Below are 25,824 nucleotides of genomic sequence, written 5' to 3' on the forward strand. Positions count from 1 at the left end.
AAATCATTTAACTGAATCTTTTATACCGTTTGCTTTCGATAAGCAAATTTTGTATGCCTGATGGGTAAAGCATTAACTTTGTTCTGACCTACAGTGATTTCCCCAGTGGGTAGCAAGCCGGCAAGCCTAATCACATAGCTATTATACACTGTGGCATTTGGCAATAAAGCCCCAGATGCTGGGCTCTTAAAGCGCCAGACAAACAAAAGGAGCTGTGAGGTGCTGCCTGTGGGTGGGTGGGGAGTACAGTGGAAGCCAGCCACAGCAAAGGAAGCCTTCACAACATTATTTAGGTTTAATCAGCAAAGCAGATTTGCATGGGACAGTTGCCTGTGCAGCAATGAAATAAACCAGCTGGAATTGAAAGATAGAACCCGAGACAGGCTCAGACATGGAGAAATGGCTAACTAAACATGCACACGCTCATACCAACACAGTCAGCTAGAAACATCAAACAAACGGCAATCCCCACTAACTCTTGCTGCAGCTCGGGTTAGTTTGGAGCGGTTCGGTTTCGGTTCGCTTGGTTGGGCCAAGCGCACAAAGGCAAAAACTATTATAAACTGTTGACAACTGGGGAAATGAACTTTTCAGCCAAAATGACAAACGTCCGACAGAATGACAGACTGACAGACAGTGCAAAACACTCAATGCGGCATTTAAATTAGATGCTGGCCTTTTTTCTATCTCTCCCAGCAAAAAGAGGAAGCACAATGCGTGTCTAAATAAACAACATGGAAATCTTTTCACAAAAGTGTTAATTAATCAAACTAACTTAAGGAAACGGAATAACAGTGTTGCCTTTAGGAATAGCGTCGATATTAAAGAAACCAGTTGAAAATGTTTGAATTAAAAACAAAACAAATTAAAAAAAATTCAAAAATGTTTTTTTCGTTGCACACATTTTTTGTGCTCACAGTGAATAAAAAGCAAATTAAGCAATGCTCGTTGAGAGACGGCAACTGCATTTGCTCTCGCAGGACAAGACGAATAGAAAAAAATAACAACGTGTCGGAACACATTTTCCCTTCAAATCCAGTACGATAAATTGCAACAAATTTTTGTGCGGCATATGTGCGTGTGTGTGTGTGTGTGTGTGTGTGTGTGTGGCAGCATAAGTGGATAAAAACTGGTCCATTTAAAAACGCCTTCAATGCACTTGCTGTACGCAAAACATTCGCCTGGCCCAACTTCAGCCATCAAACCAATCTCCTGTTTTTCTACTTTTTTTGCTGATGTCCATCTAACGAAAATTGCTTTCGGTGATTTTTATTGGATTTCGTATGTACCTAATATGAAATTCATAACAACCAAAACTGCAACTGCCACTGCAACGAACGACTCTGAATGCGACTGCGAATGCGAATGCGATGGCCGACTGTCGACTGGTAGCTCTGCACAGTTTGCATTTGCTTTAACGCCATTTAAAATATATTTTCAACGCTGAGCTCAACGATTTTTTTTTTGATTGTTGGTCGGCGGTCGGTCTGACAAGCTGTCCCTATACACTATCCATGCAAATAGAGCATAAAAGATTAGATGGGCAAAGTACGACATATTCTGCTATTTAAAAGAAATACTCCAAGATCGAGCCTAAGTATTATAAAAATAAGTTAATTTCTTAAGCAATAAACATGTTTTTTTATATTGCGCAACACTTTAATAAACGTATGACTGATAATCGTTTTAAAAGCACATTAAAGCTTTCTACGTAAATGATATAAAAGATTAATCATAAAATATGATCGATTTTTATATTAAAATATTTTGTGAAAGCTGCTATAGTGTTATTATTTTTATTATTTATATTATATAATCTATATAACCTTTTATATTTTTTATTCGAATATCTGCTGGGAATTAAAGGAAAGCTGTTCAAAGAAACTTTTATCATATATTTTAGTAAAATCATCATCCCATAAATCGTTTATTTGCGCCAAATCTCATATAAGGCTTTAAATATCCCTTAAAGCTCTCAATATCTCTTAACAGCTGAAAGCTGCATTCATGTCTGAGCACAGCAGAATTAAACTGAGCTGAATTTACATGGTCGAAAGCTAAGCAAGAGGAATACTACCACAATGAATGTGTCAGTTGGATACGTTGTGCTTAAATTTAATTTTCTTTTAACATTAAAAAAGAAGAGTATTTAAAATGCGCTTTGCTGGAAAGGTTTTCCTATGGTTCCTATGGAAATTGGACATTGACTGCACTGAAAATTGTGTGTGATTTAATTTTAGCATTTTGTTAATTTTGCAGCGTTTGTTAAATGGATGTCTAAAAATTTTGATATTCGATTTTTGAGGGATTTTTTTTCTTTGAGTGCTTTTTACTTACCCAGCAAATGCGTTGAGGGTCGTGCGTTGAGTTGGCAACTCGGTTGTTGTTGTTGCTGTGGTTGTTTTTGCAGCTGCCGCAGTTGTTGTTGTTTTTGTTGCAAGAGTTGCTTTTGTTGTTGGTACACTATAAACTTGCCTAAGTGGTCGTCGTTGTTGTTGTTGTTGTTGTTGTTGAGGTGGCTGCAGCTGCAAGCAAGCGGCGGCCTTTTCGTTTTGGCAATGGAACAAACTCAACAAAAATGTTGATGAATGTTCCATAATTAATTAAGAAATTAATTTAATTTAATGGCTTTGTTTTTTTAGCGGCTGTTTTTTCTTTTTAGCTTTGTTTAAACTCGTTTAATGGCGTGCGCTTAATGTTAAACATTTAAAATTTATTTATTGTTGCCATTTGTTGTTGCATTTGTTGTGTATTCTGTTGTTGTTGTTTTAGTTGTTGCAGATGCTGGATGATTGAATGGCAGTTGCAATTGATGATTGGGCGCTTGATTGGCTGGTTGGTTGGCTGATTGATTGAATCGATTTAGTATTTTTGATTTTGGGCTGAGGCGAAATTGAGTTTGCATTTTATTTATTTTTTTTTTTTCTGTTTATTAGCGTAGTTTAGTGTGTAGATACAAAGATACTGAGAGATAGATGCATAGGTGTAAATGCAAATTAAGCTGGCAATTTGTATTTAACATATTCTCTTTTATTAGTTTTACATTTAACTACATTTGCTTTTATAATTATGAACACTTAGTTATTGTTGGATTTGTTTTTGGTTTATCAATTTCCTTAAGTTGTTTTTTTTTATTTCTATTTTAGTTGTTATTGAATCGTTTTTATAGAGCTAGTTATTTAAATATTTGCATAACGCATTTACGATTCGATTTTTATAAAAAACATTATTTAAATTGTACGCATAATTGCATTTTATCTGTGCGGCATTAAAAAAAAAAGGAGATATTAAAAGAGAAATTCTTATGAGTATTTACTTATTTTATCAATATGTATACAAATTAGTAATTGTGAAACATGCAATATTTATTCAAATATCATGAAATTGAAAGTGAAATCGCGAGACGAAATGAAATAACAGGTGGTAAAATGTTATATGATTAATGAAAATGTTACCTTATATACATATATTGGCATGATTTACATTTGCAATTTATTATATTGCCAATTTAAAATATATGAATATTCATAAATTAATATTTAATATTTATACAGCTGGAGGCGCACGCTTAAAAGTCTGCTATGAGTTTTAATTCATCGCATTTTCCTTTAAAAACTGTTAGCTTAACAGCTCGCTGTTAAGTTAACATAGCGGAAACTAAAGCATTACAGTCCTTTGTTCCAAGTGTTTAGTTAAGTGAGTTTCCTCGCTTAAAATACTTTATGTGTCTTAATGTCACACACAGTTTGACTTTTGCGGTATATATTATAGATTAACAGAATTTGTATATAAATATTTATGTAATATATGTTTTTATATTTTATGTACGGATGTGCATATACATATATATTACATACATTTATATATAAATTCTCACATAAAACCCAAACCAATTTTCAATTGAAGACCTTCAGATAAGCCATCTCATTTATCTGCTGTTGATGCCCAGTAGGTAATTTGATCATTTTTGTTCCCCCAACATAATAGCTGTGAAAATTGATTCCTCTGCCAATTTGCTGATGAACAAAAGAGCTGGCCACAAATTAAGCTGGTGCTGTGCAATACTGCACGCAATTTGCGGCATTATAGCGCACTGTCCGCAAACCACTTTATAAAGCCGTGCAAATAAACATCTTTAGCTGTCTGCCTGTTGCATTGTCCGGGCATTACGACACAAAAGCCCATTGATATTGGGCGTAGGATGAGCAATAGAAGAGATATATATAAGAGGAGCTATGATAATGAAGTTTGCTTGTGGATTGTCGCTAGTTTTTAATGAAATACCCTAGCATTATCCTTTCCTATTTCCTATCCCGGTGAACTGCTATTGTATCCAATACAAGTTCAGACAGTGAGAAAATGTCTTGAAAACATTTGCCATTGCGACACTCTCAAACTGTCACAGCCCATAAAATTCAATTCAATACAAAAAAAGCAATTTGCCTTGTCACGCCCAAGCTCATGCCCATCACGTGCCACGATTTACTGACAAAGTTTCGAGGGTCGACACTCAAAAACTGTAACGAAAGCAACTAAACATTAGTTTAATGTGACTGTCCCCTGCCCTCTATCCCCAGTCCCCTGCCATTAGATAACTATGAGTACTATGAGTACTCGTCCGTTTGGATAGCTGAGCGCAAAGTTGAGCAAAAGTCACTTTAAGCACCAGCCATTGAAATTTCCGTTATGAGAACCAACCACGAACCAAAAATAAGAAAAAATAATAAAAGGATAACAAAAGTGGTAAATGAGATAGGGCACTGTAAAAGATCAGGGAATACCCTATAAACCATTTAAGTGCTGCTCAGACAGCAGTAAAACTAACAAGTGTGCTTAACATTGTTATTGATTGATTACTTCAAATTTAATAAAGTTAAATCTTTAGTTCGGCATAAAAGAGAAAGCATTACCGAACGCGTAACTAGTCATAAATGTTATAGGCGTGTGATTGGACTCGGAGCTATAAATAAGCTGCATATGCTGGAAACCATTAAATCGAAATGGAGGAAATGATCAAAAAACCTCTGTACTATATAGGCTACGCTCTGTTGATATAGTTAAGGAACAGTTGTGAAACAATGGCAATATCATAAAGTGCTGTATTAATCGTAAAGTCTTTGATATGTGAGCTTCACAGTGTTTGCACAAGTATCTAACCACGCCATATCTCTAACTTTATCTGCTTTACCGGGCTGCAAACCTAATACACCTTCTAAATACCCTTTTGGGGCATAAAAATGACAAAAAAAAAAAGAGTTGAGCCACTGTCCAAAAATGGCGAAAAAAAAAGATGAACAAAAAAGAAAAAGGAAATCACTCGGCTGGTTGGTCACTCCTGTGTTTGGCGCTTCGTTTGTTATTGTTGGTGTTTGTGTTGGTAAAGAGCGTTGTTATTTATGACAATTTCATTGTCTTGTCTACTCGCTGCCCTTTTTACTTCCGCCTTTGCCTTTTGCTTATGCTTGGTCCAACAACAGGACACACAAATAGGAGGTGGAGCAAAAAACGTTGCTAGCTCTGGCTTTGCCTTTGTGTAGCATACTTTTATGCGCGCGGCGTTATCAAACGTTTTCCGCGCTGTTACGCATATTGATACCCTACAGCGCCATGCGAGAATAGGGTATATATATAAAAAAATGGATTTTTCAGCCTGGAGTTTTGTTTTTTTGCATGTTTGTAAAAATTATGCATTTCATGGCATGATTTAAAGTGATACAATTTTTGTCACTTCCATTTGATTTTATCACTGAGCAGCTGTTAAGTCTTATGAATATAGAAATTGTATAAGTATCTGTTGATTTTAGCAAGGAGCAAGAACGGGAATTTATAAATTGTTTAGTTTTCACTTAAAAACATTTGGAAGGTTATCTAATAATCAGTTTTTCCTTTGAAGGAAATAAAAAAATATTAAGGCGAATAAGAATATATTGATGGAATTTTTCAATTTTTTATTAAAAAACTAATCTTTTGAGAGATTTTCACTTCTGTACGAAAAAGTATCTACTCCCAAGTTACTTACTCCTACTCTTAACTTAGTATTTGTATTAAAATAAAAATAATAATTCCAATTTTCTGAAATATACTCTATTTAGACTCTTCTTGTTCCCAATCCCGAATATATACTACATTTATACAATAAAAAATATTTTGAAAACGCATTTTGATACAAAGCGAAGCTTTTGCACTTGGTCCAACTATTTGCTTGCTTATTTCTATGGGCATAGAAATATTTTTCTGCTCCTTAATCTTAGACTAGACTTTTTTCAAGTGTTGTTTAGAGGGTGTCTCAAGGTACTTGTCTCTAACTGAGCTCATGTTATCACTTGTGTGTATTTTTTTACGCATCCTGATTTAGACAGCTTTTTAAACAGCTCTATCTGTGTGATGTCTCGATGGTGTGTAAGAGAGTGTGTGCGTGTGTGTGTGTATGCTAGTGTGCGTGTGTGTGTTCAGTCTGTTATCAGTTCAGAGAACTCAGCGTCCATTGATGGAAAATTTGAGTGCGAATGGCGAGAGCTGGCTGAGTTTTATTTTATTTCGTTGCTTGCGAGTTTGAGTGAAAAAATGATTGTAGAGCGCTTGGAAATGGCTCAGCCTCTCAGACGAGCAGCCGAACAGTGTTTACACTTGGAAGCGAACGAGACGGCGACGAGGACAACGAGCACTGAGACTGCCAATTGTTGCAAACGGCAGCCAGTCGGGATAACAACCAACCAGTCAGCCAGTCAGCCAGCCAGAAGAGTCCTGTGTACCTTTTTTTAGCTGGTTCTGGAGCAGAGTACTTTGTGGCCAAGAAGCTGCGACGCATACAAAAAAATATTTATGTATAAGCAATTCGAGTTCACGCAGCAGTTGGCTTAGAAAATTCTTTGAGCTAGTGTTTGAGACATTTTTGGGCTTAGGAATTCTATTTAATTAACCCTTGGCTGGCGATTGTCATAAATCTGCGCACGCCTGCAAAAATTGTCCTTTAAGTGTTTTATGGCTGGCGCATGTTATCGAAATATGAGTTGTTGTTGTTGTTGTTGTCGCTGCTGCTGCTGTTATGTGCTCCAATTCGCCCGACACACACACACACACTTACTCTAATAGACACTCGGCAGCAACAACAATAATAGACGCGCACAAATATTTGCAACTTGTTTGCGCTGCTTCTGCTGCCTTTTTTTACCTCTCTCATATTTTTATGCTGATAAGGAAATGCTTTTGAGCTATGATGAGAATCTGTTAACCAAGCGTGCAACACTTTGTGGCATGCAGCAGCAGCAACCCCAATCAGACATAATGAGCAATTAAAAACTTTTTTCAACACAATTTCAATTGTGCCACCTTACTGCCACACTGCGTGGCCATTAAATAGTAAAACAACAAAACAACAAAAGCAGCAACAACACCAGCATGTTTGAGAACGTGTCCTGTGCCAGGAGTCGAGCCGCAGCAGCAGCAGTGCCAGCAATGATGGATGTGAGCTTAGGCAGCCAGAGCTCCATGGCTTGTTTGCCTGCACGTTGCCACATGTTGCAGCAACCGCTGTGGCAGCTGCTGCTGCAGCGACATTTGATTGTTACAAATTTGTTGGCTAACTTTTAATACACCTTTTAATACACATAATTCTAAAATTAAATTGAAAAGAAAATATGTTAAAGTTAACATACAAAAATTAATAAACAAAACATTTCATAATATAGTTTTATACAATTAGATGCAACTAGATATGTTAATTCTATATTTAAATTTAGTTGTTTGTATTAATTAGCAATTATAAAAAATAAGCCCACTAATTAAAGTGTATTTTTTTTGTTATTTTTTTTTTTTCAAATAATTTGTTATACCATATTTTGCTGGTCTGAGAATTATTTAACGTAACATATGTGAATATCGAGTTCGTGAAATAATTCAACTTTTCACAAGAACAAAATATTTTTCTGAATTTGTTTTAAAAAGTAAATGTGTTTGATAATCATTAAAAATGTTGGGCATAGTCTTTTATTGTAGCTGTTGCCTTGTAAAAATATATTGGTGAAATATATTAAACACATTTCGTTGAATTTTTTCAAAACGTTTCATAGGACATTATTTTCTCCATTATTTTCAATAAAATATCATTAGGATCAAATCACAGCAGCCATTTAATATTAATTTTAAAATTTAATGTAATTACAAATATTTTTTTTAATATTTTCCATCTTTTCTTTGAAATGCGTATCGCTATTATTATTTTTATTTTTATTTATTTTTTTATTATATAATTTAATATTATTATTATTATTATTTTATTACTATTATTATTATTATTATTTTTATTATTATTGTTATTATCATTATTATTATTATTATTATTATTATTATTATTATTATTATTATTATTATTATTTCATTGCCTAAGAAATTTATCTAGAACATAATTTGAAAAAAGAAAATACTTCGTTTGCCTCGTGAGATAAATAAATGTTTGTGAAAGTTGGTCAATTGAAGTAAATAAATTCTTTTTGCTTATGAAAAATTGCTGCAGCATAAAAAGTATATTTTGTATGGCAACTGAATGCTTTGAAGGAGCATAACAGATGCAGGCAGTGTTGGTAAATGCTTTTTGCTCCCCTCCTACATCTCACGCACTTCATAGACATTCGTGTTGCTCCCATGAGACATCGATGTGAAGCTAAAGGTAGCAACTATCCATCTATCTATCTATATATCTATCTATCTATCTGACTGTGTGCGTGAATGTCTGCTTACCTTGGCTATCAAATGCTTTATCCAGCCATCCCTCTGCCTCAACGAGAACCCCCCTGCTGATGTTGTGGGTAACCAAAAAGTTGTAAATCTTCGAACTTACGTTTAGTGCAACAAAGTCGCGTTTCATATGATGAACATAAACGAGTAAGCAGAAACTTGAGCAACAAAGGCAGCGGGGCGAGCTTGAGGTTGAAAGAAAGTCGCATATGTGGACAGGGGAAAAGGTTAAAGTTGGGTGGCCAAAGAAAGCGCCGAGCTCAACAAAAAAATAAAAATAAAATAAGAATAATAAAAGAAAAGAAAGGAAAATTCGATGCCGGCGACGTGGTTCAAAACCAAATAGAGACGCAGTTGCGAGAGACGCAAGAACGAGCAATAAAAGTGCGTAAGGACAAATAGAAAATGCCAAAAAGCGTTAAGGAACAAGGAGTCCAACAGAAAGGAGGAATACGATGACGAGGTCGAAATTAATACGAGAAATCACATTAAAACTTCCATTCGAGCGGCAGCTCAAGCAGAGTGGAGAACCTGAGAACTGAGCGAGAGTTTTTGGGGTGTGTGTGTGTGTGAGTGTTGAAGCTTTTGGCTGGGTTAAAGACGAAACATATTGTGCGTAGACGCAAGTTAAAAAGGACGAGCACAGGACGAACACACACACGCACGCACACGCACGCACGCTCAGGCATACGCACAGACAACGTGTTTATGTTTAAGTGTTTGGGATACACAGAACTGCGAGGGCGGCTTTTGAAGGTTCGTTGAAGGCAGACGCACACACACACACACACACATACATATACATATATATGTATATAGAAATATGTGCATGTATGCATAAAGTGGAGCAATTTAGACGACTTCATGTGTATTTGTGTTTTTCTGTGCTTTCAATTTGTGTTTTAGCATTTAGGTGCGTTAGATACACGCACACACTCACTTACATATGCATATGTGTGTGTGTATGTATATATATTTATGATGTCTACACTGTCGCTTATCAGCCAGGCAGAACGCGACGGCAAAACAACAACAGTAAAATGACAACAACCCAAAAAAAATCACACACACACTCACACAGTGAGCTATGCTTGGTAATAACTTCGGACCGGGCTGATTTTAATGAAGATAGGTTAAGCAGAATGACAACTGGGGCAGGTCCACAGACACGGCTCCTATGTCTATGCACGTGTGTGTGTGTGTGTGTGTGTGTGTGTGTGTGTGTGCTGTTTGCTAGGCAGCAGGTGAATCGCCGCTGGCTAAACTAAACACTGGACACTGATAGATGACATTGACAAGGAGTAGTTGAAGAAGAAGAAGCAGCAGCAGCAGCAGCAGATTGTAGCTTAAGATGGAAGAGATGTTAGCTGAAAGTTGGATAAAATGGAACCCAAATGGAAAACAGCTGCACACAGCTGCAATCTATTGAAAGCAATCAGTTTGACAAGATAATTTTCGGTGTTCCACTCAATAAGAGAAACGGAGGCATACAGATAAACTCCAGTGCAATTTAATACAAAATTGTAAATTTAGTATTTTTAAAGCCTTTCTCTTACAAATTTAATATTTTTATGCCTTAATTATGCACGTTTTTCGCTTCAGTTTTGTTCCTTCCATCGGGAGTCGCGAGTGAATAAAATAAAATAATTTTTGGAACTGAATTCTTCAAGAAACTTAAAAAATATTAAGAAATTTTAAATTAGAATCACTTTTGAAACCGCAGCTTTCTTTTTGGCAATTCTCATTGTGCGTAAATATGAGCTAGACATTGTCAGGCCAATTCTTTGTTTAATATCTAAAATTTGTATTGATAATAATACATAATAATTTTTTAAATATTTTTAAAATACCTCAAAATTATATAGTCTTTAGATAACTAAAATTTCTTTATGTGTATGCAGATTTAACGAACTTTGACGCTATACAATATTTTCGAGATTTGAATCGAAAATAACACTGAACAACGACATTTATTGTCTTTTTCCAGCCATCACAAGTGCCCAGTTAAAAAGGAAAAGTGCTGACGCGTTTCCTAGAATTTGTTAATGCAATAGATAAACCAAAAAAAAAAAAAAACATGTTTTTCAGAAGACAGAAGTCTTGTCCGTAAAACCATTTAAAACTTGATTAGACAAGCACGTCGAATTTAAGCAGCTTGAAGACTTTGAAAGACTTATTGATTTTTTGAATTTGATTGAAAGTAAATTTGAACAAAAAATTAACCACTTGACAAGTGAAAAATCTTGATTAAGTACATGAAAAACACATGAATTGGCAGCTCGATTGCTTAAAAATAAATTTTAAATTGTTTCAATTCGCTTAAATTTTACTACTCAAATTTATGAAGCATTCTTTCTGAAATGTGTTAAAATGGGATGCCAGAAATTTTAGCGTATTGAAAAATATTACGAGCTGCAACTTTTTCGTATATATCATAAAGAAAAGTTGTTTTTAATGCTAAATTCTTGGCATCACTTTCAAGCAGAGCAAAAACTCAATTAATTGCCTTTTAGCCATTAATAAATTTTAATGAAATTTCACAAAAATATCTTTGGCAACTTTATAAATCGATTGATTAAATCTCACAATAGTTTCTGCAGTTCGACAAAGTTCAGAATAGTTTTTAATAAATCTAATTAGATGACAGCATCAGCAATTTCTGAGTTGATTTCAAACAGCCGCCAGGGCGCTCTTCAAAACCGTGAACTAGAAGCTCGGGCGAAATGATTGATGGAAAATCTGTGTGTGTGTGTGTGTGTGTGTGTGTACAGAACTTGCCAATCAAAGAAAAAACGCACACACACACATGACGCCCAGTTGGCCACGCCTTGACCAGTTGTTAGTTGGCGCAAAACTTTTCTTTGCCATTTTTGGCCAAATTGAATGATAAGGTGGTTGCATTCTGGTAGGGGGGCGACGACGTTAGACCGAGTGTGGTTAGTAGAAAAAGTTTTTCACATGAGCCTCAAACTGATTGATAGCAGTGCAAAAGTTAATTGCATGTGGACCCGGAGCCGAGCCACTTCCAGCCAAAGCCAACAGCATGCCCAACCCCAACTGAACCCAACCAAAGCCAGGAGCATTTCGGATCCTTCAAAAATTTTGTGGCCCCCGAGCAGAAACCACAAAAGTGCAATTTATGTGCGAACATTGAAATCTCGACACAATGAAATTGCAATTTAAAGTTGTGTATAATTAAATTTTAATTATCGCAGCTGCAGCCGAAAGCTGAACGAAAAACAGCAATTTGCCCAAAGGGAATGCGCATCGCATTATTTATTTGTGCACAAAGCGATTTTATTTACATATATCAAATACACATAAATAAATATACATATATATATATATAATATATATATATTTATATATATATATCAATAAATTATAATCAAATTTATTAAAATGAGCTTTGGCAGCTCGCCCGAATATAATATATTGCGCATACGACGTGTGAACAGCAGCCAGCAGCAGCAAATGGCAATCATTCCATTTTTGTTTATTTTTTTTCTTTTTTGGGCACTTGGCCAGTTCGTTAGAATCAGTTACAACTGTGCCAACTGACAGGCGCAACAGTTATGAGACAAATAATTGACACATGAGACAACACAGCAAACAATTTCGAGCTATTTAAGCTGGAGAGACAAAAAATATAAATATTAGTTGAACGTAATTTCAATTGATAAAATTAAAAAAAAAAAAGAATAAACCAAATATAGCTGTCAGGATTAGTTAAAATAATTAATACAATTTTTTGTAAATATTTTTTGTAAGCTAAAAAAAAAGCACTATATTTTTCACTTAAATTTTCAAAGAAAACTAATTTTTTACTTTTCTTGTTAGCTGCGTTTCAGATATAAATTAAATCAAAGACTCTAATTAAATCAAAGACTTGAATATTTTTCAAAATACAAATTGAAACATAAATCAGAAAATTATTTCTGTTCTGAATTCCAAGGGAGGCTAATTTTAAAATCCTTAATTCGTCCATTAATTTATTAATTTATTATCATTTTTTCCTATTCAATTTGATTGGAATGATTTACTCTGCTTATAGGGCTCATTTCTTACAAACATAAATATAATTTTTTTTAACTATATTTGAATTTTTAAAACAAAAGCCACAAGTCTCCGAAACCACAACTAAAAATCAAAGATATTTGATTGGAAACCGCAATTTACAAAGGTTCCAAATGAATTTGATTTAAATATTTAAATAATTATTATGCAACTTTATTTATAAATTAAATAATCAAATTGGCTAGCATTTTTTTTTTTTTTAAAAATAGTGATAAATCAATTATTTAAATGCTGATTTTGAAAATAATCCGTTTTTAAAATGGAACTAAATATTTGATTGATGATTTACATTTTTGATGTAACACAATGTTTAAATGCGCCATACAAAATATTTATTCGTCATTTTTTTTAAATATTTTACAATTTTTAAAAGCACAAAGCGATTAAAATTATTTTGTAAGCTCATGAATTCGAATCTTCTTGACAATTTATATAAATAACAACAAAATTATAATATAGATTTGCATATTCAAATGCATTTACACAACAAAAATAAATCAATAAAATATTTTGTCCGTAAGGCAGTTAAATTTTACACTTACATTATATTAACCAATAAAAATATTAATAAAAAAGTCATTTTATTAAATAAAATATCTAAATGATATTAACATACAAGAACATATTCTAACTTTTTCCAAGTTATTTATTTTATTTCATAGTCAATAATAAAAAATAAGTCAATTTTAATTTTTAATAAGAATAAGAAACAAAGTTATTTTCCAGAACACAATTAGCTGATTGCTTCACATGTCCTGCGACTGAGCGCAACAATTATGTATGTGTGGGAATAAAAATCGTAGCATACTTTTAAGCTGTTGCACCAAAGTGAAACTGCAAAAGCCCAAAACGGTAGCAAATTTTCAGTGATTGGAAGGGGGAGCAGAGGTAGTTAAAAAGTGTTAACAGTCATTTGCAGTTGTTGTTTACCTTGGAATTTGTTTAATTTGCCTTTTTAATTGGTTTGTTGCAAATTGTTTCAATTTATGTTGGTTGCATATTTTGTTGTTGTGAACACACTTGAGATGAAGTTTTGCCACACACACGGGCACGCACACACACGCACAGGCACACTCGCAGACGCATACACACGCACACACATACACACACGCACAAAGAAACGCGCGCGCGGGCGATGCCAAAAAGGCAAAAGAGAAGTTTATTGTTGTTGTTGTTGTTGTGCGAGGGCAGCTGTCGAGCGGAGCGCGCGGGGCACACACACGTTTTTTTTTTTCAAAATCTCGTCACTTTTCTTGTTGTTGTTGTTGTTGCTGCTGTTGCATGCACATAGATGGTTTTTATTTAAAATATTTTTTTTTATTTAATTTAATACTTATTTGATTTAATTTATGTTGTTTTTTTTCTCTCTCTTGATTTTTGCACAAACTGTTGGGCGCTGTTGAGACGTTAGACGAACGCCAAAATCAAACGCGGCAACTGTGCGAGAAAAGTGCGTCCTGTCTGGTTGTACCCTAACGACTTAATGCGCTCAACGCAGCTTTTCACACGACCATGGACCGGAGCTGAGCGCAGCAGGAATAGCCAAGCAGCAAAGCTGTGAAGCTGCTTCCAACCAAATGAGAGAGAGAGACGAGACGGATTGAGAGCGAAGCGTATCTCATGTGTATGCTGTGGCTCAATGCTTGAGTGAAAGCTTCGCTCACTGGAATGTTTACAGTTGAGCAGAGCAGCGCCGGCAGCGACGCCAGCAGCGTGGGATGCTGCCACTGCTGCTTCTACTGCTGCTGCTGGTCAATGTCTCTATACCTGCAAAAATAATGGCGCTCGCTGCTTGGCAAACTTTTATTAATGAGCGACAAGTGTGCCCAGGCTACTGCAGCACGCTCAACATGTGCGCGCGTCCCACTGCCCGCTCCAAAAAAGACAAAAAAAAAAAAATAGCAGAACAAAAGAGTATTGAGTCAGCCCCCATACTCACGCCCTGTCTCCTGCCAAAGATGACACTCGGCCCGCTTGTTAATGACTGTCTAATATTTTAGAGCTGACCACCAGCTGCTCCGATTGATAACGGTAAAATCGCCAAAAGCCCAAGCAGCGTGAAAGCTGCTCTGGACTGTTGCACAGTGGTACAAGATGCACACAAATCGCAAAAGGGAATTTCATTTAATACGTGAGTAAAACCAATTTTCCTTATACTAAATGTTTAATTTTACATAATTTTTGACCGAATCGTAAAAAATGTGCATTACATTTATTTTGATTGCTTATAGCTTTATTTTAAATTGATTTTCCTGAGGAATCAAAAATTGGCAATTTTGAAGTATGCAGCATTTTTCCTTATTGCTTCTAAAATTTATATTAATAAGGCATTTTCTATTCGAAATAATTACTTCGATTTATAAAGCACTCATTTGGATTTCTGTTCCGAATGATTTTAATATGCAAAAAATATCTTTTTTGCCAACTAAAAAAATTTAATCCTCTTCAACGATTTCTTTTGTAGAAAAAATTTAATTTAATTTAAATTAGATAAAATACACAGAAGTTGTTAAAAAAAAAAAAATCAAAAAGTCATGTTTGAATGAAATTTCATGCCGATTGAAAGGGTTTTCAGTTCTGAAAGTTCTAATTTTAAAGCGAGAACGTGTAAAATTCCGAGTTAAACAGAATACAAATAAATATAAAATGGAATTGAAAACACAAGAGAGTGAGAACTAAAGCTCTTAATTTGATGTCAAAACATATTATGTTTTAACAAATTAATCAGGAATTTATTTGTAAGCGATGCCCTTTTATTTTCAACCGCTCTCAACCCACTGTGCACACAGGACCTAGATTAAACAGTTGTTGTTGCTATTGTTGTTGTTGTAGTGGCTATTACGGATTTATTTTGTAGCTTATGAACAACATGAATAATGTAAACCAATAAAATTAAGTGCATTAATTCGAAATGCCTATTGTTTTCGTACTCTGAAATGCGTCTTTGTTTGCATGCGCCAGAAGCGAAATGCTCAATGCAATCCATAAATTATCTATATATATACACAAATGTTTATCTATATATATATATATATGGTATATCTCAGCCTCTCAGGCAGCTTGTATGTAGGTCAAATCACAGATAGATGCATTTGCGACTAATTCTAATTGCATTAATCATGTCCAAATGAGCTAGTTTAAATGGAGGCCCAAGTCGTCGTCGCCTAGACCTTCTCCAATTGCACAAATCGTTCGCGTTTATACTGATCAAAATAGCTGCCCACAAAATTGAGCCGTCCCTGATACTTCAGATTCATAATGGTTTTGACCAGCGGCGGATGCTCGTTGCCCAATTCCAGCCACAATTTGCCGCCGGGTCGCAGATGGCGACAGGCCAGGTCGAAGACCAAACGCGCCACACGCAAACCATCCGAGCCGCCATCCAGTGCATTCAGGTTCTCATAGCTGCGGGCGAGAAAACAACATATGAAATATCAGATCAGAATAAATTTATAATAGCAGATAGGCAGGCTTTGCCTGAGCCAAGCTTTAGTTTCTTTAAGGCTCTAATTACTATCCGATCCTTTTTCAGGAATTGAATTTTATAAGCTTTGCAAAATTAGTTTGAAACGGATCGGAAGAAAATTAAAATGTTGTCAAGATTATTTTGCAAAACTCTCAGAAAACGCAAATGTTTCGAGAGCAGATGGGATGTAAACAAAATGTTTCACTTAAATGATTTTCACCAATTTTTCGCTTTTGCAAGAGAAATATATATATATATACATATATAGATATAGGACTTACACGACCACCTCGGGATGAAGGAACTGAAACTCTTCGGTCTTCACGTAGGGAGGATTTGATATGATCAGATCGTATTGCTTATCCTGCAGCTCAGTCGGCATATAGTTATCCTCTTCCATGGTATGATTGTGGACCTTGAAACGATCCTGCAGGCCCAGCAGATTCGCATTTTCCCAGGCTAGCACAGTGGCCACTTTGCTGCGCTCGATGGCCGTTGCTTCCACCTGGGGTAAGGCGTGCAGCACGGACAGCGACATGGCGCCGGAGCCGCAGCCCACCTCCAGCATATTCACGTGCTTGGCTTGCCTGTAGTTCTCGATGACCAGACGCACAAATTCTTCGGTTTCGGGGCGTGGTATGAACACAGTAGGCGCCGTCTTAAGCGTAATATCCATGAAATCCCATTCGCCGATGATGTGCTGCAGCGGCATGCGGGCGCAGCGTGCCTCCAGAAAGCGCTCAAAATTCGCCAGCTGCTCGGAGCTGAATTTCAGCTGAGTAAAGTCATCTGGCACGGTGTTCTATTTGGTTTGGTTTTCATTTAGAGAGAGTTCTATATACATATACAGGGTATTACTCACAAATTTACGGTTCAGCACATGCGACACAATGCACTTGATATTGAACTCAGTGTCTTGGATGCCCGCGGCCTTCAGCTTGTCCGCCCAGCCATTGATCGCCTGGTTGACCTCAATCAATGGACCGCCAGTTGTGCTGGTCGGCGATGTTGTTGTTGTTTTTGTGCTGCTACCGCTTAGATTGCTGCAAAGCGAACGCGTAGCACTGCGCGTCGCTGTTAGCAGCGGTCTTGCTAAATATTTGAGCATTGTTTAATTCAGTTTTATTACCTAATAAATTGATTACAATTTTGTACTGTCTACGGGCCGAAATTCATGAAACAGCTGTTCATGGTCGATTAATCGGCAGCCACCACAATAAAAACGATAGTCGTGTAGCGATAACAGCTAGAGATGAGCAAAAAACAGTCACGAAAAATAAACCATACACGAAATATAAATGCAAACAAAATGTTTATTAGGGGATTTACACGGATTTATTATTAAATAGCTAGAAAAGTAATAAATAAATTAAAGTTATTCGGTGAAAAGTCAACAACTTATTAATATAAGAGTTAACAAAACAAATATTGCACATACAATTCAAAATTGCACTCAGCTATCTGGTTCGTCCACTTTGGGCGCCAGATAGTAGCGTATATAGCCGTAATCCTCAATGGGATACTCCACCAGCAGCGGCACTTCGGGCGCCATGCTAATCTTCACCTTCTCCGACAGGGGCGTGGCACGTGTAAAAGTGTTCAAATAGCGTCCGGCAAAGGAGAGTGTGACTGGCTCCTCCACCTGCACGCTAACATCTCCCTTGCTGGTTTCACTCAGCTTAATGTTGACCGAACCCATCTCGCCGTTGGCAGAGAATTTAATGCCATCCTTGGTGCAGGCAATCACCACAGACTCGCTGAACGTGGACAGGTCGCGACAGATGCGTGCGAATTCCGTGGCTGGCATGTGAACCACGCAAGCGTAGTCTGTCTCGGGTATGGCCAAATGTTCCTGGTCCAGATTGAGCAGACGCAGCTCATAGTCGGCGGTACGATCCATGCTGGCCGACTCAAAGCTCAGCTGCAGCTTGTCCGCCTTGTCCGCGCTTTTGATGGTGACGGCATCATCGCCGCTGGCGCACTTGAGCACCTTGGTCAGGGATCTGAGATCCAGGCCCAGCGACAAATTGCGATCGCAGCGATATTTCTCAAAGCAGTCGCTACGCAGGCTCATGGATACCAGCGAGACATGCGAATTGTCCATGGCCTGCAACTGGAGTGGAATTTTGTTATTGTTTTTACCCGTGACAATGTGACATGGGAGCTTGCCTGTATGCCAGAATCGCTGCAGTCGAGTGTGCTTTGGTGTAATATCTCTTTGAGCGCATCCACAATCTTTTTTAGCAGCGCTGTGCTGCTCAAGCGTGCCTCAAACATTGTTGCAAGTTTTCCTTAATAATTTCACAATTGTAAAAGGCAAAATGTCACATAAAATTATGACTGCCATAAAATGCCCTGTAAAAGGATTGTCAAAGTAAATGCGCCTAACTTAAATGGAAACTATGTTATTTGCACACCTTTACGAATAGCTTGCCCTTATTGCAATTAGAAATGGTTTTAGTGTGTAAAAACAAAACAAGTGTCGACTGATAAATAAACAACGCAGCGATAGTCAAATGTTAGAACGATGTAAATTATATCGAAAATGACTATCGGCCGCCTCCATATGCTATGTTAACAGTATGTTACAGTGAAATGTTACTTACAGCTGCTAGAATAAAAAAGAGGTTTAATTAAACATATTAAAATCGGAGCGCAATAATACGCCGAGGATACACTCTTATCTACTCGTCGATTATTATTGTATTATTATTGTTGTGATATTAATGTGACTATCGCTGACCGCCACTTGCAGTGCTTGTGCCTAACGATAACAGCACCCTGTTATTGTTGTTGTTGTTGCTGCTGCCAACCAACAGCTGCTAAAATAATAATCACAAAAACAGTTATTGTTAGCATTTTCCAATTAGTTAATTGAATATAATTTATTTAAAAATGTTTTATAATGCCATGGAGTATTTAGAAAGCTAGTGCAATATTGGCAAATACTACAAATGGCTGCAGACGAGCAGCAAAGTGCACCCAGCGATTGGCTGCTGTGGTGTCGCCTTTGCGCCAAGGACGATCTCCAGGGAAATATAAATGTGTTTTTGAAAAACGAACAGACTCCAGCTCCGGGCGAGCAAATGGCAGATGGCAATGGAGCAGCAGCTGGTGCTGCTGCAGTCAGCGACCTGGCTCTTGCCACAGCCATTGGCAAATACTTCTGGGTGAATGTGAGTGGCTGAGGATTGGATAGAATTTCTATACAGATAAGCAATATTTGTAGATAACACGCGGCGAGGAGCTGCCGGAGATGATATGCAGCGAGTGCCTGAGCTTGGTGACATCGCTGGTCAATTTTTCGGAGCGCATAACACGCGTGCAAAAGCTCTATTGCATATTGCAGAGCACGCCCAAGGATTCGGTCAATATGCAGGAGCTGCGCGCCAGATTTGGGCTGCTCGAGGAGCGGCAGCAGCAGTTGGAGGCAGAGCCGGAGACGCTAACCGAAGTGCATTATGTGGAGGAGAAGCCGAAGCTGACTGAACTGGAGGAGACGTCGTTGGAGTTGGAAAATCCGCTCACGCCGTGCGCACAAAGTGTGGAGATGAAAACAGTTGACCAGCTGGAACGAGTGGAAGCCGCAGCAGTTGACCAAGAAGATCAGCTAGAGAATGAAGATGAACAGGCGGAGGAGGGAATGGAGGAGGACGAAGAGGAGCAGGAGCTGGAGCAGGCGCAGTCCGGCTATGAAGATGCGGGCACGGAGCTGCTGCTGAATCTATGCGAAGCATACAGCCACGATGAGACCAACTCCTTGGATAGCGCCAAGCCTGCCCAGCCGAAGACGCACAAAACCAGGCCAGGCAAATCCTATCAATGCAGCGAATGCCCCCGGATTTACGCATTGCCGCAAACGCTGCAGCGGCACATGCGCCAGGACCATGACAAGACCGAAGTAGACTCCACCAAGCTGATAGCCTGTGAGCAGTGCGAGAAGCAGTTCCGGTCCCGCTACCAGCTGCAGCGGCACATGCAACAGCATCTGCCCATGCCGAAGCGCAAGCGTTATCCATGCGGCAGCTGTGGCAAGAAGTTCACCACGAACGCCTCCGCCCAATCGCACGCCCAGTATATGCATCAGGAGGAGCGACCACGTCCGGTCATCTGTGAGCAATGTGGCGTGGCGGTGCATTCGCTGCACGCGCTCAAGGAGCATCTGCTCAGCCACACGGATTACGCGCCGTACGAGTGCGATGTGTGCAAGAAGTGCTTCAAGAGCGTAAGCCGGCTGAAGCATCACAAGGAGACGCACGATCCACACAAGTACATCTGCCCGGAGTGCGGCATGCAGCTGAATTCGCGACCCACGCTCAATCGCCATCGCCTGGTTCACACGGATCAGATGCAGCACAAGTGCGACTATTGCGGCAGGGAGTTCAAGCGTGCCAAGGCTCTCAAGAATCATCTCATTCTGCACACAGGACTGAAACCGTACTCGTGCGATTTCTGTGACCGCACCTTTGCCAACGGCTCCAATTGCCGCACGCACAAAAAGAAGTCACATCCCGAGGAGCTGGCCGCACAGGAGGCGGCAGGCGGCGGCAAGAGCTACAATCGCAACATACCCAAGCTGGAGGCGCTCAAAGCATTGTGGGTATAGCTTGAGGATTGGCTCGAAAAACATTTATAGTTATATATATATATCTATTTATGCTCGCTTGCAGCACGAAGAACAAGGACAATCTGTCGCCGGTGGCCACCAAGCAGAGCGGCTGCTTCGCCTTCGGCAAGAAGCCCAAAGCGCCAACAGCGAAAGCAGCTGAGCTGCCCTTCCCGAGTCCAGCAACTGGCATACCCACCATAGAAAACATTTACAATCATCTAATGAAGCCCGAGCTGCCGCCACAGCCACAGCAGCAGCTGGTCCTGGCCAGCGATGGCAGCGCAAGCATTCTGCCAGTGGAGCAGGCGGAGTCCAGCGCCACGCAAATCTTTTCCTATTAGACTCCAATTGGGCGCGCATTTTTGAATTGTCGCCGCGCACTGCGCATGTCCATGTCAGAGGCGGGCGCACAGTCACCCCCATGGATGTTTTTTTTTTTATTTTTTATATGGGGGTAGCGCCAAATGGCCAATATCCTTTATGAAGGAATTTAGTTCAGTTGACAGCGTGCGCTTCCTCGTGTCTGCTACGGCAGGGAATTTGTTTAAAATTGACTTAAACGCTAAACAAAAAAAAAACTTTATTAAAGCAAGCATTGGAGAACGCGTTTAACCATGTGCCACCAGGCGCCAATGTGCATTAATAAAAGTGCTTAACATATTTAAAATAATCAAATTTTTAATTTTTATACTGCGAGCAGAAAATCAAAAAAAAAAAAAAAAATCGATTTCTCACCAATGAAAACAAAGTGCTTTAAAAAGCGTTAATTACAGCGCAGGCGGCTCAACAAATTCAAGAAACCAATTTAAAAAAAACATAGTTAAGCCGCAGCGCAACGTTTAAAATGTATAAACAAATGCAGAAAACAAGCTAAACAAGTGCCCGAAACAAAATCAAAGCGAGCAGCAAGTCAAACAAAAAGCCGCCAGTAATTAAAACAAACAGCTGTGAAACCAATCAAATTTAATGCAAGCATATCAAGTGCGTCTTTTTGTTTTTTTAAAAAGCAATAGAAAAACACAAGCAGTTTAGTAAACTTATTTAATTTAAATAACTTTTAGCAGCAGCTGCTTGCTGACCCATCCCTGGACCTATCACTTAACATGACCATTTTGAGTACGTAACAGTGCCATTACGAGTTTATGCTACTGTTAAACTAACTGAAAGATAAAACCAAAAAAAAAAAAAAAAAAAACAACAAACGAACGCGTCGTGCTCGCGCTGCACACAGTGCAAATTGAAGAAAATAGTGCGAAATATTTTCCGCGAAATTCAGTGTGTAAGTAAGTTATCAATTACTATTAGTAACAATCAATAAAATAAGCGTGTTCTTGCCTAAGTTGTGTTTGCTTTGCTTGCACAAGCAGCGCGCTGCTCTTGTCGTCGCAGTCGGCGTTTTTCACTTGTTTTTTTACGCACGTACGCGCCGCTATGTATGTGTGTGTATATGTGTGTGTGTGTAAGTGTTTGTATAAAAAAAGATCGATTTGCTTGTAATTTTCAATTCTAATTGTGCATTTCAACAATTAAATTACGTCGGTATGCTAAGCCAGCGCCAGCGCCAGCAGCGCAGCTAACATGTGCAGAGCTGCTTAGCTGTTGTTGTTATAGTTTCTGCTGCGGCGGCTGCTGTCGTTATTGAACGGGTCCAGCGGCTGCGTAGGCGGGCCTGAACGCAGCCAGTTTATATGTTTACAACAACAACAACAACAACAATAATTTAACAGCGCGCGCCAGTCGAAAGTTGAAGCAACAGTGCATTCTAATTGGACTCTGTCCTAGGCGAGCTGTTATCCCCTGCCTACCCGCTGCCCATAAACCCTATCATAACCACAACAACCAAAAAGTGCAGCAGCAGCAGCAGCGAAGCAAGAAGAAGCGACATGAAAAGTTTTGTGACTTAGCGGTACTTGCTATCTGTGTGCAAATGCGTGTGTATGTATGTGTTTTTTGTTTTTATACGCTGTTCACAATGTGAAACAGGGGGTATATTCGATTCTTGGAGCTAGGCCACAAACGCACGCAGCGCTTAAGACTGCTTTAAGCTGTGTAAAGAGCATTTCGCAGTCGGCTATTGGTAGGTTTTTTTTTTATTTATGTTTGTGTTAGCCGCGAACCGCATTATCCTTTTGGCTTGACCCAAATTGCAATGCCCTTTAGAACTTGCAATCATTTGCTTTTGTTCAACTTTTTGTTGCTTTCTTTTGTCCAAACTTTATTGGACGTGCAGCAGCACCTACACAACGCCCCTGCCCGCACCATGCCCCCACCCCTGCCAGCCGGGCTGTTGTTATCATTTAATGTGCGGCCAGTTAATTGCCTGCACTCCGAGAGCAGCAGAAACTTTAACAAACTGTCGCCTTTAACTATTTTTATCAGTCCGAAAGTTTTTAAAAGTGTTATGTTAGCACTCTTCGCCGCCCCCCACCGCACCCCCCTCCCCCCGTCACATTGCTTAACAAATTAAAATTGGAACACCCGCCCACGCCCGCTGGCTGTCTCATTAGTTGGCCATTAATGGAGTTTTGTGCCAAATGGGCCTGTCAAAACTAAGAATTTCCTTATTGAAATTGCTTCGTTATAAGCGCCCCTCCCCACTACATCCCGCTGCTGCCCTACTTGCTTAACCGAATCAGAGCCGGAATCAATAAGCTTTGCGAGCGTTTCTTATGCTCATTTCCTTCTTTTGCTGCCCCCAAAAAAAATGACTTTTCATTTGCTGAATCTAAAACTAAGGTAGAAGCAGGATACGGGTTGCTGTAGGGGGGGGGGGGGGGGGGGGGGGGGCACTTTAATTAGTTGCTCGCATCTCGGAATCGTTGGGCAATTTTTGAGATTCGTTTTGGTGCGCATATGGATGCATTTTGTGCGTCCCACTGGGCACACATAAGGGTTGCAACCAGTTCCTTGACTAGGGTCAGAATGGTTCCCTTTAATTGTTGCTGCTGCGGATGAGGGGGAAGTGTTCCATCTAAACGTGTCCTGTATCTATATTTAAACTGCCGCAGGAATGGACTATTCCGTTTAAAAATAAATGTGTCAAAGCAGTTGGGGAAATGAAACGAAATTGAGTTATGGAACAGCGGGGTTGCATTGATTTCTATGCGGAAATGAAAATCGATTCAAATACCCTATTCAACATGATTCCAATTGGACAGAAAGGCCTTTCTGGAGTTAGTTACTTTATAAAATTCAATTAAATATTTAATCAATTTACTTCGCGGAAAGGGGTTAGATATTGTCTCTTTTTTTTGTTAATGGCAACGGTCTAAATTTAGGCAAGGGGATCGATTTTTCTCTTTTCTGTTAGCGACTCGGTTCTTAATTTAAGCAAGAATTTTAATATATTTGCCATTGCTAAAAAGCGAACATAAAATAGAAGAATCCAAAATAACAAATCAAAGCAATTATTCATAGAAGGCATTCTCAAATATATCAGCTTTTATTATTCTTCAGCTAGCGAAAGTATACATTTGTGACAAATAAATATCCTAGCATATGGATAGATCGTTCAGTTATATATACTTCCTTATGAGAGCTAAATTATATTTTTTTAAATGATTATTATTTATATATTAATGTACATATTTTTATTGTATGTGATATTCGTTTTAACAAAGTTAATGTGAAAGTTAAGTGAATTCCTTGGGAAACACTTGTATATTCACAATAAGCTTTTTAACATCTTAAATAATATATTAAAATAAGTCTTTAATTTGTTCCAGCTTCTTTTAAATTTGTTCCAGCCTGACAAATTTGCCATTATATTTTTGGCTTTTTATTATTTTGTTTAAGACACGTTAGTTATTATTTGCCTTATTGTTATTATGCTCTTCCATCATTGTATCTCATCCGTCATTCAAGGCGTTTTTAATTGTTAGTTGCTGTTGTTGTTCCTATCAGTTCTGGTATAAGTTGAAAGCTCTTTGCAAATGCCACGCTGCGTAAACATGACGCACTCTTGACTTGGCCAACAGAGTTGGCCATTTGTTATCAATGTGTTTCAATCGTTTGGCTTACTTGGCCTTTTACCAGCGCCTACGCCTAAGCCCCAAAATAAGCCACTCGACATACGCATACTTAAGACACATCATATTGATAAGCCTTGGCCAACTTTTGGCAGGCCTCGCATTCTGTCTGCTTTCCACCAGCTCGGTTCTTTAGTTCCAGTTGTTTTTTTTAATAGTTTATCGACCTTAAGTGCATTAAAGTCATGCGAGGAACAATATGCTAATACATATTTTAGGATATTTCAGAAGAGGAATACGTCTGTGCTCTATAAGATCTCTTTACTGAGGAATTCAGACAGTTTCGTCAGGAAGAGTTTTAAATTGGTTTAAATAATAAAATAAGACAATAACAATTATGGAATTGGAATTTGTATGCATTTAAATCAGAAAAAGTCGATTCTATTTTCATGACAAAATTTATTGTTGGCAATTCGAGCAGCTTGTCGGCCTCTGCTTTTTTTAAAATTAATAAGGACACCTAAGGCTTTCTTTTTAGTACCTACATAAACTATGTTAGGCTTATAGAATTTGTATCAATTTATATTTGACTATATTTTCTTAAATTTAAGATAATTTACTAATGAAAAGCCTCCATATTCTGGTTTATAGTTTCCCATAATTATACTTATATTTATAGCATGGGACTTCTATGTTTTCTAAAACTGCTATAATTAAATGACTAAATCCTTGGTATTTAGACTATGAAGCTTTTGCTGTTGAGAGCTTTAAGTTTGTAGAGTTTTGTGAAAGCTCGCTTAGTTAGGTCGAAAAACTTTTTGGCATTACAAACCTATTGCAACTTGTTTAACAAATAGAACAGTTCATTTGAAGTTAATACTGATTTCTGTTATACACGAACTGTGATAATGTTATCCTTTTCCCGGAAAGCTTTTAATGTGGAATAGTTATGCCCTGCTGTGCTTGGACTT

The 25,824-nt window shown here is 38.1% G+C and overlaps 5 protein-coding genes across 11 annotated transcripts in view; 2 read left to right on the forward strand and 3 right to left on the reverse strand.

The window, feature by feature from the left end:
• Nucleotides 1–2,570, reverse strand: part of nAChRalpha6 (nicotinic acetylcholine receptor alpha6) — a 112,720-nt gene extending 110,150 nt beyond the window's left edge. Inside the window, exon 1 of the mRNA XM_070209015.1 lies at nt 2,338–2,570. The gene's annotated coding sequence lies outside the window, so the exon portion shown is untranslated. The remainder of the gene's footprint in view (nt 1–2,337) is intronic.
• Nucleotides 2,571–14,759: 12,189 nt separating this feature from the next.
• Nucleotides 14,760–25,824, forward strand: part of Lar (tyrosine-protein phosphatase Lar) — a 152,663-nt gene continuing 141,598 nt past the window's right edge. For 5 of the 7 annotated variants that reach the window (XM_032437775.2, XM_032437778.2, XM_015172574.3 and 2 more), the window contains exon 1: nt 21,668–22,164. The gene's annotated coding sequence lies outside the window, so the exon portion shown is untranslated. Of the gene's footprint in view, nt 14,942–21,667; nt 22,169–25,824 lie in introns of those variants that run through there. The other 2 variants (XM_070209009.1, XM_015172573.3) reach the window with 2 other exon arrangements.
• Nucleotides 15,627–17,468, reverse strand: HemK1 (HemK methyltransferase 1). The gene is made up of 3 exons (XM_002051168.4): nt 17,139–17,468; nt 16,558–17,078; nt 15,627–16,215 (listed from the first exon to the last, which is right to left on the reverse strand). Exons 1-3 carry the CDS (start codon nt 17,382–17,384, stop codon nt 15,975–15,977), a joined length of 1,008 nt encoding a protein of 335 aa, XP_002051204.1. The 5' UTR covers nt 17,385–17,468; the 3' UTR covers nt 15,627–15,974.
• PCNA2 (Proliferating cell nuclear antigen 2) lies at nt 17,589–18,822 on the reverse strand. The gene is made up of 3 exons (XM_002051167.4): nt 18,694–18,822; nt 18,446–18,631; nt 17,589–18,389 (listed from the first exon to the last, which is right to left on the reverse strand). Exons 2-3 carry the CDS (start codon nt 18,551–18,553, stop codon nt 17,730–17,732), a joined length of 768 nt encoding a protein of 255 aa, XP_002051203.2. The 5' UTR covers nt 18,554–18,631; nt 18,694–18,822; the 3' UTR covers nt 17,589–17,729.
• LOC6628330 (zinc finger protein weckle) lies at nt 19,063–21,533 on the forward strand. The gene is made up of 3 exons (XM_002051166.4): nt 19,063–19,452; nt 19,506–20,872; nt 20,947–21,533. Exons 1-3 carry the CDS (start codon nt 19,231–19,233, stop codon nt 21,224–21,226), a joined length of 1,869 nt encoding a protein of 622 aa, XP_002051202.1. The 5' UTR covers nt 19,063–19,230; the 3' UTR covers nt 21,227–21,533.

The sequence above is a fragment of the Drosophila virilis genome, chromosome 4, assembly GCF_030788295.1.
Source record: "Drosophila virilis strain 15010-1051.87 chromosome 4, Dvir_AGI_RSII-ME, whole genome shotgun sequence".
Taxonomy (NCBI): Eukaryota; Metazoa; Arthropoda; class Insecta; order Diptera; family Drosophilidae; genus Drosophila; species Drosophila virilis.